The 16463-nt window shown below is 49.7% G+C and overlaps 1 protein-coding gene across 6 annotated transcripts in view; it reads left to right on the top strand.

The window, feature by feature from the left end:
• Positions 1-16463, top strand: part of Iqsec3 (IQ motif and Sec7 domain 3) — a 103297-nt gene that overhangs the window by 67169 nt on the left and 19665 nt on the right. For all 6 annotated transcript variants that reach the window (XR_001229355.2, XR_001229356.2, XR_001229354.2 and 3 more), the window contains one exon: positions 7-168. Coding sequence is in view for 3 of the 6 variants with exons in the window: in XM_005365159.2 (XP_005365216.1) it covers positions 7-168 (162 nt within the window). In the remaining 3 variants the exon portion in view is untranslated. The remainder of the gene's footprint in view (positions 1-6; positions 169-16463) is intronic.

The following is a 16463-nucleotide window of genomic DNA, read 5'->3' as shown; positions in this document are numbered from 1 at the left end:
CTACAGAAACCCGGACAAGGGCATCCAGTTCCTGATCTCACGCGGCTTCATCCCAGACACCCCCATCGGCGTGGCCCACTTCCTCCTCCAGCGGAAAGGCCTGAGCCGCCAGATGATAGGAGAGTTCCTGGGCAATAGCAAGAGACAGTTCAACCGCGACGTGCTGGAGTGAGTGCCCACGACACACCCCCACTCTCCCTCCTTTCATACCCCTGGATCCAAGGATTCTCATGATTTCTTCCGAGGTGGGAATCCTTGCTCCAGCTTCCTATAGTCAGCCGAGTGGCTATAGGTCCAGTCATTCATTTGGTGGTAGGATGCGCCTGGAGCCTTTGAACACTCCAGGGACACCCTTGGGCATAAGAAACAGTGGGGGAGGGGATATAAATAATAATTAATGAATTGTGCTGCTCAGGCCCACTTCTGGGGGAATGGCCCCTTAGCCTATTCTCTCAGCACCTGTCCCAGAAGCCCTGGAACATTCCCGTGCCAGGGCTCATTTTCATATTAATAGAAGCAAAACATGGGGGAAAACGTGGCTGAAATGAGTGTTATTAAACAGGGAAATACTGAGTCCATAAACATGAATTAACCATCGAAATTACCACCAAAGAGCCTATACCATAACTGCAGTAAAGACTGGGGTGAGAGCTACAGGGACCACCTTAACTACGCTGAGCTTTGCCCTGCTCAGAAGCTCCATCTCCAGAGGACGGGGCGGCACTTCTCTGGCTAAGAACCACAGAGCCTTGGGGCCTCCCCTCCCCTGGGAAAGGTAAAGAGGGTCCAGAAGTTCTACTCTAGGCTGCTGGGAAAGCCTGTCCTCCTTGTTCCTGCTCCGGCAAGAGCTACAGAGAGAGGGACAAGGGGCTGAGGAGTGGAGGGTCACTGTGACTGTTTCTGGCCAGTGCTGGATGGATAACTGAAGAGCTGACCTCTGCTCACGGAGCAGTGCTGGCACTCTTGCAAAGTTGACATAGCACAGCTCTGTGTCTCATCCTGTGAGAGGGTAGGGGTTTGCTATGGCGGATGGACCAGTTGCTCCCTGAGAGTGAGACTGGACGTCCTGGCACACCTCGTGTCTGGGAGAACTTATAGCCTTGCACACTCTGGTCACTGATGGGGGATGGGGGCGTGTCATCTCAACACAGGTAGGGCAGCAAGAACTGAGCCCTGTCCAAAGACTCTCGGGCATCCCTGAACAGCATTGGCTATGCAGAACTAATGCCCTACCCTTGCCTCTCTGGAGACTGTGGGGCTGAGGCCTGAGATTGCACACCTAAAAGAATAGTGAGAGCTAATCGGCTCCCACAATTCCCATTCCCTCTCTTTCCTTCTCCTCCCTTCAGCTCCCCTTTCCCTGTCCTGGCAGCCCTGTTAGGTGGTGTGCCCTGAAATGATGCCCAGGAAATGATACCGGTACCCAGAACATGCCATGCAACTGAGGGGGAGGGGAAAGACCACGTGTTCGGCCATGTCCCATCTTTGGCCTTCTGTCTCTTTCCTCTCCTTCCACTAACTTCCCATTTTCCACTAACTTTCCCTTTCCTTTCCACTAACTTCCTTCTGTCCAGCTGGCTCTCACTCCCAGGTGATTTGTCTCTCTCCACTGGGGAGACAGACAAAAGTGACCCTGCTCCCCTTACAGGCTTTGTCTGTTTTCTTCTGCCACCCCTATCCCCATGCGACTGGGCCAGCATTCTAGTACCAAGCCCACATTTTATCTGGAGCATCCAGGACGCGGGTTTTGTGCTGAACAATACAGGTCACACTGACTGTCACACTTCCCGGGTGACTGGCATGGTAGGGGTGGATGAGTCACTGGGAAATAAGAGTTTCAGACCTGGGCCTGCTGCTGCAGCCTGTGCTGCAAAAGACTGGACCAGGGATTAATCTGGCAACTGAGGAACCCAGGCTTGAGCTGGACCCACATCAGCTAGCATTTCTGGTGAGAGGTGGCTGATGGGTAGATTTTAAGAATTGACTGTCTCTGCTCCTGGGTGCTGGTGGTATGGGAAAGATGAGTGTTTAAGTCTTATTTCCTCATCTGTAAGATGAGAAATCTGGGCTGCATGATCTCACAAGTGCCTGTGAGTTCTGTGACATCTGTCATCTTTCCCATTCCTTGGTGCACTTACTGGTTGGCGACTGGTTTAGGACAGAGAATCATCTGCCCTAAGAAGAGGGGGGGGGGGGCATGCTTTGTCATCCTGCCAGAGAGTCTTGGAGTTGCCTTTGGGTTTGAGGGCAGTGCTGGGGCTTCAGGGAGGAATGAGATGACCATGGTTATCCATTCAACATTGAGTGAGTATTCTGTGTTAAGAGTGGACCTGGACTGGGATTCGGTATTTGTTTGTGGGAATAAGCATGGCTCCTGGTCTCAGGGAACTTACACACCTGAACGTTGATGGGGAGGGATGAGAGAAGAATGTAAAAGGTGATAGGAAGACGGAGGCTTTCCCGCTGGCATCCTGGGTGTGGGGGGAAGAGTGGAGTTTAGAGCACAGGCGTGATGCTACCCCATAGATATCTTATGTCCCACACTTTATTCTGCAGCCCAGAACCTCAGGATCTGAACTCAGACACACTCAGCCCCTGGACTGACTCAGCCCCACAGAACAGAGTCCTTTGAACCAAGTTCATAAACACCTAGTTTGTGCCTGAGACAGAGTTGTTCCTTCCTGCAAAAAAGCCAGGAGCACATGGAGAAGAGAGCCAGGACTCTGGGAGCATTGGTCTCTCTCTCCCTGCCACCCCAGCCACTCACCCAGGAACATTAAATAAAGTGCCACCTCCTCCTTACTTCCACTGGACGGAGCACAGGCAGTAACAGCTGTCCAGTGCTGCTTTGCGCAGGCTGAGAAGGCTTTGTTGGGGTACTCTATGGCTCCCCTGCCCCCACCTGAGGGTATTCAGCAAGTCATATCCATGTTTATAGCTGTCTGCCAAACAAAAGGACATAAATCCCCCCCCCCATGCCCTCAGAGACTGAGACATGCCAAGCTAGAGAGTTCCCGAGAAGCAGCCACAGGAGGGAAGACGGGGCTGGAATGACTCTCAGAGGAAAATTATTATTTTAGAGACAACATTCAGACCTATGAGGAAAAAGCAAAAGGCTGGGGAACCAGAGCAGAAGCTGCCTCTAATGCTTACCCAGGTCTGATTGTACTGTCAAGTGCCCTGATTCCAGAGTGCGGCACTTGGAGTTCCTGGTGGCTGACAGCTGTCTCTCTGTACACTGGTCTCATTTTCACGGAAGACACATTGCAGAACGGAATGTGTTGTGGTTTGGATGTCAAGTGTCACATGCTCATCTGCCTGATCTCCAGCTGGTGGTGGTTTAGAAGGCTGTAGAACCTTCTGTTATCTGTCCGGTTGACAGATACAAGGCCAGAGTGGGTAGGGTAGATGATTATAAAACCCACCTCGTTCTGATCCAGTCTCTGCCTTCTGATCTGCTGAAATGTGAGCAGATTCCCCAGCACTCCACCACCTTCGATCTTCCTGACCAAGCTTCCCCAGCCATGCTGAACTGCATCCCCTCAAACCATGAACTAGAATAAATCCATTGTCATTTAGGTTGTTTCCCATTGGGTGTTTGATTATAGCAATGAGGAAGATAGCTAATACAGAAAATTAATACCAGGAAGTGGGGCCATTGCTCTGATAAGACAGACCTTGGGCCTTGAGACCTAGTTAAAGAAAGACTATGGATGGGTTTGGAGCTGTAGGGTAGAGAAGTCTTAGAGGCTCTAAGGAGAGCCCTGTGAACTGTTACGGTGAGAGTTTGGAAAAACAAAATGTTGACTGAAGCACAGACAGCAAAGGTCCAGACACCAGGACTGTAGAAGTGACCATGGACTCTGTTAGGAACGGACCAGAAGCCATTCTTGTTACATTCTGTCAAAACATCCTACACAGATTCTGAAGTTTTGAGCGAGACTGGATCAGAAATAATGGATTCTGAATTCAAGGCCATAGAGCATTAGAGTATGACCTTCTTATGATGTCACTGCCAGCACAACAGACACTGTCGTGACGTCACCGTGAGCCCTGGATGCGAGGCGGGAAGATACAAGGGTTTGGATTTACCTTGTTGAGCTTCAGTCTTGCTTTGGTCCAGTCCTTCCTTGCCATACTCCTATGAAACTGGCGTGTTTACTCAGTACCATTTAATGTCAGAAATATAAAGCTTGTCTTTGGGTTTTACAGGGGTTCACAAATAAGAGACTGTCTTGAATCTCAGAAGAGATTATGGAATTTGGGATTTCGTTGGAACTGTGAGACTATGATGACTGTAAGGGTTATACTGAATACATTTGGCATTTCAAAAGGGCACCTAATGGAGGCTAGAGGTGAGGCGTGATGGTCTGGATGTGAAATGTCGTCTGCAGGCTTACATGTTTAAACACATGATTCCCATCTCATGGTGCTATTTTGTAAAATCTCTTGGGCATGGAGCCTAGCTGGAAGACACAGAGCCCTAAGGGCAGAACTAGTTGGTTATAACCGGATCTTTATTCTAGCCCAAGATCTCTGTTTCCTGATCCAGTAAGGTGTGGATAAGATGCCTGGTGCTTTCATTACCACCAGCCTGCCCACTACCATCCCTTATCATAGTGGACTATGTTCCCTCCAACTGCAAGCCAAATTAAATTCTTCCTACCTTAAATTGATTCTTATTGGGTATTTGGTCACAGTGCAAGAAAAGTAACCTTTTATAAAAAGTAACAATATATAGAATAACTTCTACTAGGCTTATAATCAAAAATCAAAAGTATCAAAAGGCCAAGTCCACTTTAAGATGTTGTTATTTGTTTGTGATGTCCATCTTGTTATGTAAAAGTCATAATATCTACTGAATTACATTTTTTGAGACAGGGTTTCCCTGTGTAACCCTGATTGTCCTGGAATTCACTCTGTACACGAGGCTGGCCTTGAACTCACAGAGATCCACCTGCTTCTGCCTTCTGAATGCTGGGATTAAAGGCTTGTGACACCCCCCCACACACACACACAAATAACCTTTTTGAAACAAAAGTTGACAAGTTGAACTGCCTAAGACTCAGGAAGTTTCTGTAAATGGTGGCTCTTTCCATTTTTATGTCTCCTACCTAAAACCGAGAGGCAACAGAACCTCTCTGCTGCTTTTTCAGTGCAGGAAAGCTTGACTGTTCCTATTCTGGTTTGATGTCTGCTCACCAGATTTGGTGTCCGCTTGCTAGGATTTGCCAGGGAGGGATGGGAAAGAGCAGGGAGGGAGTGGCTCCTTCTAGGGGGAACTACCCTGTATCCTGAAGACATCCCTTCTGAATGTAGAGAAGAGATACCTTGCAAGCTCAAACACACATAGGAGCCAAGCAGGGTTAGGATCTTTTAGGGCTAGCCGCACACCTCCCCTGCCCACACCCGCCCACGGTTTTCACATGGCTGGGAATTCAGCTCTGCTCTATTTCCTTCCTAAAGTGTTTGCTCCAGCAGGTTTGAAGGCCGGCGGATGAGAGAATGTTCTGCGCCGGCTGTGAGCGGTCTCTCTTCTAGTGTGGATGATTCTTTCCGATGTGAATCATAGGCACAGGGAGGACACCCATGTCTATCATTTCGATTTGAAGGGCAGCTTTAGGAGTAAGCTGCCAGCAGGAACTTTCCAGCATGTTCCTTCCTTCTCCTAGTTTTCTTGGTCCTTTGTGAAGTTCCGGGACACGTTAATTAGCATTTGATGTTGGAGTCAGGTTTTCACGACTGCATTCCCACCAGCATGTGTTGGCCAGAGTGTAACAGACTTGTTCTTCCCGGGATATTATGAAATGAAGACAGATTGTCTGTCATACGTGACAGTTTGGAAGGCTATGGCCTTCCTTTCTGGCTAGCAAGAAATCTTTTGAGAACATCTTGCCCGCTGCACTGTGTGTAATTTCAGAGCAGACGTCATGCCTGAGGAATTCCCTTGAGGAGAGGAAGGTGAGGCTGGGGCCCTGGGAGACCCTTCCAGGGTCTAGAGGAAGGGAGAGAGAGAACCGTGTAAGAAGACTCGGCGCTATTTCCACAGCTTCGAAAAGTCCTCTGCTAGCAACCAGAGGCGCGAAGGGATGTCTCTTTTTAAAGTGTTGTCTGGGGATAATGCATAACCTAATGGCAAGGCACTTAGCATGTATAAATTCCCAAGTTCAAGTCCTGGCACTGTGAAAGAAAACACAAAGCAATGGTATCTTCAGATTTGAACTTTCATCTCTTTAGGCATCCCACCCTATCCCTGACGTGGATAAGGATGCTCTCGAAGAGTAAATGGCCATGAAAGCTGAGGAGTCCCTTACTCCCTGAACTGGAGACTTTGGGGTCCCCAAAGACAGGGTGAAGATCTCCGGGCTTGAGGCTCCCTCTGCTATATACATTGGGAATTTACACAAATGGATATTTCTAACTCCCGCCCCCTCCCTATCTCTCAGGGCCCTAGCTTGGAGGGGTCATTCCCATGCCCTACATAACTCCAACCAGCCTATCTACCAGGAGACCTCTAGGAGGGACTTCCAAGGGATCATCATGGCCTGAGGAGCCCTAGAATAGTGGCTATGAAGTCTGATAAAGATCACCCACTGTGTCTGGCATTCAGGGTGTGCCTGCGGGTGGGCATGACTCCAGGAATCTCCCATGCAACACCTTGTTCCATCTCAGCAACAGCTGTGGGAGTATTTATTTCTAATAATGAGGGAAACAAGGAACAGAGAGGTTAGGGAACTTCCCCTCAGCCACACAGCTCATAGATGGCTGAGACCTGCAGCGGGGTAGAATGAGCCCATAATCCCACAACACACCAATGTCTATGCCCAACCCTGCGAGAAGTGTGGTCTGCTGCATTCGGGGTTCTCGTCCGTCTCTACTTCTGAATTGCAGCCCTGGAAAACCCTGTGGGCACTCAGCTATAGCGCAGTCCTCACCTTGCCAAGGTAGAACAGGGACCCAGAGAGAAGAAATGGCTTGTCCACTGGCCGGTAGCAGGGAAGTTGAGCAGAATCAGGTACAACTCCATCCCCTCTACTCACTTGATTTCCTGGGCTCTGATCCTCTCATCTGGGAAAGAGCAGGGCGGAAAACACAGTTCCCAAGTCTCAAGAGGTCTGCACTAGATCCAGTTTCTGTTTGGTGTGCATGTTAAAGCACTTGCGGATAGCTGCCATTCAGGCAGTCAGCTGCTGCTGTAGGAAGGGGTATTCTCAACACCTCCGCTAAGAGGGACTTGGAATCCACTCCTAGGCCTAGCATGTCAACATGGCCTTGATCTCCAGAAACAATGAAGGCTACTACTTACTAAGTCCTGCTACACCAGGCCCTTTGCCTACATCATCTTCTTAAGACTCATACCAGCTCTACCCAGAAGACGTGACAGACATATGTTTGTTCTGGAGAGGAGGGAAGTGAGGCATACAGGGGCTTAGTGACTTGAGCCAGACTGCTGAATAGCAGAAACAAGACTCCAGCCCAAAGACTGACCTCTTCCCATGCCCTACCTTGTTACAGCACACAGTCTTACCTCTCAAAGTGTGGTGCCCTGACTGGCAACATCAGCATCACCCAGAAGCCCTCTGGTGATGCTCTCTGTCACTGCTCCAGGACCACTGAATGGGAACCTCAGGGGTGGGTTCCAGTAATCCAGGGTCAGTAAGCACCAGTGGATTCTGAGATGTTTTTGGGTTTCGTGACCCCTGCTCACTGGGAGGCCAACAAGTCCAGCAAGGGAGGAATCTGTTCTGGCATCTGTGATGACTTCTCATTGGTCTGGGTAGTTACAACTGAGTACTTGACTCCTGAGTCCTCAGATTGCGTCTGGCAGGCATCCCTTTGGAGGTGGCCTCAGAGAAGACCTTTGTGTCCCAGCGCCATCTCAGGGACACCAGAAGGTCCCTCTGAGTCAGCATCCACTCGCTCTGTTTCCTTGACCCCATTTACTTTCCTAAAAGGCCTTGACCTTTATAGAGCAAATTATGAGTTCTGAGTAGAAAAAAAATAACCCTGCAGCGGATGAGAATATTTTTAATTAAATTGTGTAAGCCAAGCGCTGCAGAATAAAAGCAGGGTTCCTGCATCCCGTGGCCCTGTCCCCTGAAGCGCAGCTACTTGCTTCTTCCCAGGCCGCAGCTGGGCTGCGCTGACAATCTTTACCATCTCTTCTGGCCAATTAAAAAATCCCTGCTGTTGCTATTACCTATTTTCAGCTCCCAACCAGTTTCTTTGCCTGCCAGACACTGTCTTGCTCTCTTTTAAAAAGAAAAAAGAAACAAAGATCCCAAGATGACGTAATTCGTTTTGATCAGAGTTGTGTAGGATGCTTCATTTCCCACAACACAAATCAATTGGGTGAGCAGATCAGTGTTAAGAAGCAAGCTGATGCAAGAGTGTACCTGTTCACACAGATGTGGTCCTCCTGAGGTGCACACCCCCTCGAGACCTGCAGGAAAGGAGACGGCCTAAGCAAACCCTCTCTTCCCACCCTCACCCCTGATTCACTGGCTGATCCATTAGGCAGGTTCAGACAGACTCTTGGAAGCCACGCATGTCCGCACACCCTGGCTCTCATCACGCACTCCCTTTCTTCTGCGGCTGGAGGAAGCAAGAAGTCTATGTGACCCATGCTGCTTCATGGCGCAGCGTCTGCAGTCCTCCAAAACATCTCCCTGGAAGAGGTCTGGGGTCAGTTCCAGATCATCTTGGCAAAGGAGACTAAGTGATCCTAGGTCCCTGGGTAGAATGTCCAGGGGCTCTTGAGCTTCTTTTCCAGCTCACCGTCAAGAGCAGAGTCCTGTTTCGTTCAAACTCTCATTCTTCGCTCTTCCTACAATAGTTACTGGGTTCATACATGCAAAGAATTTTTAAAGTAGACAGAAGCCAGGTCCAGAAAATCATGGAAGCTGGGGAGACCAGCAGATGTTTAAAGTTGGGATTAGATGGCATGAAGGCAAGACTGCAGGAGGGAAGCCCGGAGGAAAGAGGGGGGCAGAGGGTGCTAAGGGCCTGCTACTTTGTTGGGAACTTGACCTTCACACGGGGATGTGAAAGGCTCTGAAGAAAAGCAAGCAGAAGAGCCAGTGAAGACCAGGCAAGCATCCTGGAAGGATGGTTCTTAAAGATGATTTGAAGGCAGAGGATAAAAAAGGACCAAGCCTATAACTAAACCCTGGCTGCATCAGGGAGGGAAGTAAGTAGGTGGATCCCAGAGCCTGCGGCAGATGTGGGAGGAGAGCATGGAGCTGTGTCACCCACCGTGAGTGGCCTCCTGAGGGGGTGAGGATTAAGGACACTCATCCTTGCACATAACTAACTGTGCTGTGTCCTGAGCTCATTGCATTGGAGTAGGTAATTCCTGATACAGGTATATATATTTTCAGTGTAAAACGGAGACATATGCTACTCCTAAGGATGTCTCATCGGCTGAACTGATCGAACTAGACATTGTCAAATATTCACTTAAGCAAGTCAAATTGTTAAATGTCAGGTAAAACAAAAGACTCATAACCCGGTATCTATGCAAGAGAAGTCAACACACCCTACATTCTCATGAATGTCACCCAGTAAGGATGTTCAGACCTCAAATGACTCAACTATATTAAAAAAAAAAAAAGTGTGCCTCTCATGCTCCCGTGGAAGGTGGAAGCAATGGAGATGCTCTTGCTCACTCCCCTGCTATCATTGGCTTTTTATAAACATTGGCAATAAGCCACAGAGACCCATCAATAAGGGGACTCAGGGAGAGAACACAACCTTGGCAAACGCTCAGCTACGGTAGCAATTAGAGCCACTGGAATGAGCAAGGCCACCTAAGGAAGGGTTTTAAGCCAGGGAGGAAGGCCTGGGGGCCATCTCTATGTCAGGGATCAAGTAGAAGAAGAGCACCTAGAAAGAGAAAGGGGTCACCCCAGGGAGAGGCAGTGCTCCCCATCCCTGTTGGGATGACAACTAGAGTCCATTGAGCTTGGTGACATGGTGACCAGTGGTGGCCTTGACTAGAGAGTGTGAGAATATACACTGGACTGGAGCCTGAGAGAAGTGAGGAACAAGATGGCACCAACAGGGACGTCTTCTTGGAGTTTGGCTCCAAACAAAAGCAGAGACAATGGGAGTGACCAAAGAGCAGGGAGGCATCAACACAAGGCTTTCATTTGCAAACTAAAAGAGACACACACTGGGTCTTAATAATGGTTTATGGGGCTGTGGGCTAGAGTTGTTACCCAGTGTGTATAAGGCTGTGGGTTCTGCTCCAGGTTCTGGGAGGGAGGTATAAGTTAGTAAAGGAGAAATAGCAACTCGACACAACCTTTCACAGCTAGCGGGCCAAGCTGAAGCCTCATCTAGCCTCATGCTCACTTAAGTACAGGCCTAGGTTCACAATGAGCTATGGAACTCAGCATGGACCAATCTTCTCCATAGCTCCCATTCCCCCTCCGTCCTTCCATCCTAGATTCCTCTGAGCTGTATCCCAGACCCTACACCCTGCATTCACCCTCCTCTGCTTCGACCCTGATGCAACCCCAACACATCTGGCTTGGACCCCTGCAATAGCATCTTGACTAGGCTCCCTCCCTTTCATTTATTTTCCCCAGAAACCATAATAATCTTCAAGGAAACTGGATCATATCACTCCACTGCGTCTACCTTGCTGTTGTTTCTTCCTGAATTCAGGATAAACTCTAGAATCCTCATGACTGGCAAATCTCTGATCTTTGGCAGGTCAAGGTCCTATCTGCCCCAGGCCTCTGTTTTCTCCAGGCTCTCTTCCTGTCTACATTGCATTTTCTAGATCTTTGGAATTCTTTTCTATCGCTGGACCTAGGTATATACATCAGCCTCCTTAGCCTACCTACTTCTCAGCAATGCAACTCATTTTCCAGCTCTCAACTGAAATTGCAAGTCCCCTAAGAGTTCTTTATGGGCACAGCAATATAAAACATGTCTTCTTTGTCTTTGTGTGGAATATGTCCTTTCTCTACATAGAACCTGTAATGAGTATAAAGAATTTCAGAGGATGGAAGGTGAGAGCCCAAGCTGCCCTTGACCACGTGATCCTCCTGCCCCAGCCTCCCAAGTCCTGGGATTCTAAGTGTTTGCCACAACATCCCACTGTAAAGAAAAGTTCTCACTCTGCTTTCAGAGCACGGCTCCCTGTCGCTGTTAGGATTTCTATTGCTGTGATAAAAACCATAGCCAAAAAAGAAACTTGTGAAGGAAAAGGTTTATTTCTGCTTCCAGTTCCTCATTACAATCCATCACTGAGAAAAACCAGGGCAGGAGCTCAAACAGGGCAGGAGCCTGGAGGCAGGAGCTGATGCAGAGGCCATGGAGGAGTGTTGCTTATTGACTTTGCTCCACGTAGCTTGTTCAGTCTGCTACCTTATAGCCACCAGTCCAAAGATGACACCTCCCATGGTGAGCTTGTCTTTCCAAAATTAAGCATCAATCAAAAAATATACATTTCAGTCTTGCCCACAGGCTAATCTGGTGGGGGCATTTTTCTTAGTTGAGGTTCCCTCCTTCCAAATGACTGTCGCTCATTTTATATCAAGTTGACATAAAACTAGCCAGCATCTCATTCCAGAACAGAGGCTGTTTGTGTTGCTAGCCACTCTCAACAGGTCCTTGCCCAGCATTGAACTCAGGACTCAGGAGCCATTTAGCACATGTGTTGAAACTAACCAACCAGCCAGTCACTGCTGGAGCTCTGAGAAGGCCTATAATGGGGAAAAGAAGAAGCTGGGGATGTGAACCCTCCTGTGGGGTATACGCCAGGTGGACTCTGACCCGGAAGGAAATCAGCCATCTTCCCTGACACCTTTGACAATCAAGAGGCTCCTTGCACAGCCATGGTTACTGCCTGTATAAAAATGTGTCCAAATCTCCTACAAGACTTCCCAGACCCCCACTGTGGATCTGGAGGAGGTAGAATCCATCAGAGAGAACTACTTTAGCACTAATCACTGAGAAACAGGGAACACGGGAGGTGGGGAAGGCAGCCAGGCCTGCCCGGGAGGTGTTCCTGGAGTGAGGTCTGTGCAATCCCACTCAGGGCCAGTCTCTTCTAGGAACACGTCACAAACGTAGAAGGTAGCAGTTACTAGCTCCTAAAATCCAGACCATAGGCTTGTTACATACTAAGTGAGACATGTTGAGTTGCTCTTATCCTCACTTGACAGAAGTAACTTAAGGGAGAGGAGTTTACTTTCGTTCCTGGTTTCTGGGCTACAGCCCATCAAAGCTGGGAAGGCACAGTAACTGGGGCAGATCCATCCCCAGCAGCACAGGTGTGAGAAAACAGCTCCTCACTTCTTCGGAGGTCGGGAAGTAGCAAGGGAACCAGAAGCGTGATGCTGAGGAGCTTATATCTGCCAGCTAGGTCCTGGGCTCCAAGGGTCCCATAACCTCTAAAACAGTGCCCCCAGGTGGGATCCAGGTACTCAGGCACATGGGATTGTGGGAAATGTCTCACACTGAACATGTAACAAGCCCTAAAGTAACCCGCAATACGCAGGGTCCAGAGGGATCCTCCTGCCTGATGCTGGGAGTCCTGGAGCTGTATACGCACACGGGGAAGCCCCAGAAGAAAGAGGCTCCCCAGAACTGGGAAAATCTGCTTTCCTAGTTGTGGCAGCACAAGGCAAGCAGCCAGGGGGCCCAAGAGATGCTGTGTGTAAAACTGGGAGATGAGAAACCCCCAAAAAGAGTGCCGGGACACAGTGCTGAGAGGGGAGGTTAGCTGCTCTGGGTCCCAGCAGCAGGAAGATTTGGTAAACTGGTCAACAGTCTGCTCCCTTTAGGGATTCCGGGTGACCAAGTAGGATACAGATGCTACAGAATAGAAGTATGGAGAAAGAAGACGAGGAAGGTAAAGGATGCAGAGATGCCAGCTGAAATCTAGACTGAAGAACCCATGTCATTAGAGTCACAGGTGACAATCCTGAAGATGATGGTCTACCTACCAGAGCACAATGCAGGGAGACAGCACAGTCTGCCACCTGGCCACCTTCGCCAGGAGAACACAGACCTCACCAGGAAAGCAAATAATGGCTCTCTCAGTAGAAGGTGGAATAGCCACTGCTGGTCACAAGGAGATGAATTCCAAGCCAGCCAGAGAGCTACGTCCTTGTCTGACACTGTTGGGGACATCCAGGGTGCCCTCACGGGTGGGCTGTGAGCTCGCCCTGCTGCTGTGCCCAGCTTAGGGAATATCAGGGTTGAGAGGAGGGTGGGGCAGGTCCTAGGAGTTGGCCTTTGTAGCCAGAAAATGTTAGGATTTCTCTCCAGGATGTCAGTGTCCTGGAACGGCACCTGCTATCAAACACTGACACCACAGTTAAGTGCACTGACTGCTCTTGCGGAAGACCTGGGTTTAGTTTCCAGCACCCATGTGACAACTGGCAACATCTAGTAACTCCAGTTACTTCAGGGGGATCTGATGCCCTCTTCTGACTTCTGAGGGAATTGCATAAATACATTGCCTTTACATGCAGGCAAAATACTCATGCACATAAAATATAAAATAAAAATAAACCTCTGATGCCCTTAGGTGCATCCCAGGGAGGCGGGTGAGGAGTGGGAGATGCTGTGTCTATCCAGCCCCTCTCTGTCCCTTACTACCCCATACAGAGTAGCCCTGATAGCCTGGGAGGACAAAGGCACAGTTCCCTGGAAAGTCCCTGGGGTTTGGTGCTGGCTAAGACTCCCATTGCAAAAGCTTCCATTGAATGGGCTGAGCTTCCCCCTACCCTTTGCTTTGGCTCCGCCGCCCCTGGTTTCCACATCTTAAACACCACTCAGAGAGTTGATAAAGAATGCAGGCTCCTAGGCCAGCTTCCAAATGTTCTAAGTCACTGGATCTGGACGGGGTCCAGAGAGCTGCATTTAGCTAACACCTTCTCCATCCCAGCTCAGGGCTCTGCTGAACGAGAGGCCCTCTGGCTCCATGGCCATCCTCCCACTCATGTCTTGGGTTTGGAGCCACGTTTCACCTGACTGCTTCTCCTGGACTGCTCCAGGTCTCAGACTCTTGGCTCATTACTGGAGCTCTTAGCCACAGTCCCCGAGCCAGTGAACCGGTGAGCTGGCAGGCTGTGTGTCACCTGAGTAGAGATTGAAAACTAGGCCATTGTGCTTGACTGGGCAGAGCCCTTCCCCCCAGCCGTCACTTCCTTTCTTGCCTCCCCCACAGAGCCTTGCTTCCAGCACCTACTTCCACTGTCTAGGGGAGAGACCTGGCCCAGAACTCCGGAGGCAAAGGGACTTGGAGAGGGGCTTCTGAAGAGACACAAAATAGGGGAAGGGAGTGTTCAGGAGCCCACAACAGAGGAAGGGAGAAGCAGAAATAGACTAATGAGTCAGGCCTGGGCCTTGGAGAAGCCAGGACTTTTTTAGTCAGTGTTGGCCCAGCTGAGCCCACAGCCCTCTCCCGTGGTTTTATGAGGGTTCCACTCTGGGGTGAGATGATACATTGTATTCATTCACCGTCGGCTCCCACGAGCTCCAGCGGTTACTGAATACATGGAGTCTTCCCACGTCATCTCTTCCTGACTTTTCCTCTCTGCCCTCCTCTGTCTCCTCCTTTCTTCTCTTGTCTGTTTTCCTTTTGTTCTCTCCTCTCTTCTTCAGTCATCTCTTTCCCTCTTCCTCTCTATCTGCTGTGCTCTTCCCCACCCCTCTTCCTTCTTCCTTGTGGCTCTGGTTGTAGGACTTACACCACACACGCTCTATCACCTCCCATCTCTGGCTCTGGCTTGGCTTCTGTGCCCATATTGCATGGGCTCTGGCTCTGTCTTTGCTCCCCGTACTGCACAGGCTGTCTCCTTCTCCAGGAGAGCAGCACTCTGTGGCTTGATGCCTGGCTCCTGCCTGGGTTAAGCCCTGAGCACCATAGATGCTGACCCCATGGTGCTCACTCACAAAGACAAAGCAGAACAAAAGCCATTCAGTGATCCGAGAGCTCTCTACCTGGGTGGATTTGGAGGATCTGGTACCCATGCATCCTTCTCCATCCCAGACTGGTTTTCAGGCTTGGCAAGCCTCTTGCCTCCATGTTCTTCCTGTCCCATCCATGATCCTACCTAGACAAACTTGAGACAAGCCTGAGAGAGCCCAGTGAACTCAGCTGAGGGTGGCTCTGGCTTTACCCAGGGCAGGGTGAGGGAAGAGGAAGGATCCTGCTCCCCCTCAACTCTTCTTCCTCAGCGCTCTTGAGGGGCTGACCTCTCTTCCTACTCCCCCCTCAGAGGGGTGGCAGAATCCACACACCTCCATGCCCAGATCGCTGCTTCATGACACCTCTCTTTGCTTTCATCTGACAAATGACAGTGGAGTTGGGGGGCGAGGGGTGTATCTTGGTTTTCTGAGATCCTGGGAGAGGTGGGTCCTCTCTGTGGATGTCTGATTAGCCCTGCTGGGAGTGCTGGGGTTGAGCTATAGGAAGGCACCCTTGAAGGGCAAGGTGATTCATGTCCACAGTGTGCTGTGACAATGTCCTGCCAGGAGAACTGAGGAGACAGCAAAGGGTAGGCTGTGAAGGAGCCAATAGGGAGGTAACGAGGGTGGGGGCATGTGACAGAGATGACAGCTCCAGAGCCTGTGGGCATGTGCCAGCCACATTATGATAAGTTTCTCTCAGCAGGAAGGCCTAATGTTGGAAGTAGCAGATCGGCAGCATGACCACGCCCAGATTCTTGCCATCCCACATGAGACCTTGGGAATAGAGCACCCGAAAAGAAAGTAAAGGGGTTGGTCCACAGAGAGAAACTGTACAGGCTTCGTCCTGTCCAGGCAGCCTGAGAAAAGGGGACGCAGGAAAGACTAACCCACTTGGAGATTCCAGTGGAGAGAAAGGGACCTCTAGTCAGCCTTGATAGGATATAGGCTATATAACATCTACCTCCACCCCATTTTTTTTTTTTTGAGAAGCATCCTTCTGCTTCCATCTTCTAAGTAGCTAGGACCTACCATGCCTGGCTCATCCCATTTACGTTGTTAGACCCTCAGATCCTATGGGGTTCAGTGAGAACTTGGGTCCAGAGCAGAAAGACCTGAGCTCAGCCTTCCACTACCCTTGGTGTTGCTGGGCACCAGCTCATTGTAGTTGGTATTATCTTTAGGCTGCCAACCAGCTACCGAATGAAGACACGGAGACTTATTGTTAATTATGAAAGTTTGGCTTAGCTTATGCTTGTCCCACTAGCTCTTACAACTTAATTTAACCTGTTTCTATTCATCTATGTTTTGCCTTGGGGCTTTTTACCTTTCTTTCATTCTGTATGTCCTGGTTTTCTGCTTCCTCTGTGTCTGTCTTTCTGGATGACCCCTAGCATATCTCCCTGATATCTTCCTCTCTCCCTCTCTCCCTCTCCCTGTCTTCTTCTTCTTCTTCTTCTTCTTCTTCTTCTTCTTCTTCTTCTTCTTCTTCTTCTTCTTCTTCTCCTCCTCCTCCTCCTCCTCCTCCT

Source organism: Microtus ochrogaster, unplaced genomic scaffold, assembly GCF_000317375.1.
Source record: "Microtus ochrogaster isolate Prairie Vole_2 unplaced genomic scaffold, MicOch1.0 UNK1, whole genome shotgun sequence".
Taxonomy (NCBI): domain Eukaryota; kingdom Metazoa; phylum Chordata; class Mammalia; order Rodentia; family Cricetidae; genus Microtus; species Microtus ochrogaster.
This window is presented reverse-complemented; position numbering and strand designations above follow the sequence as displayed.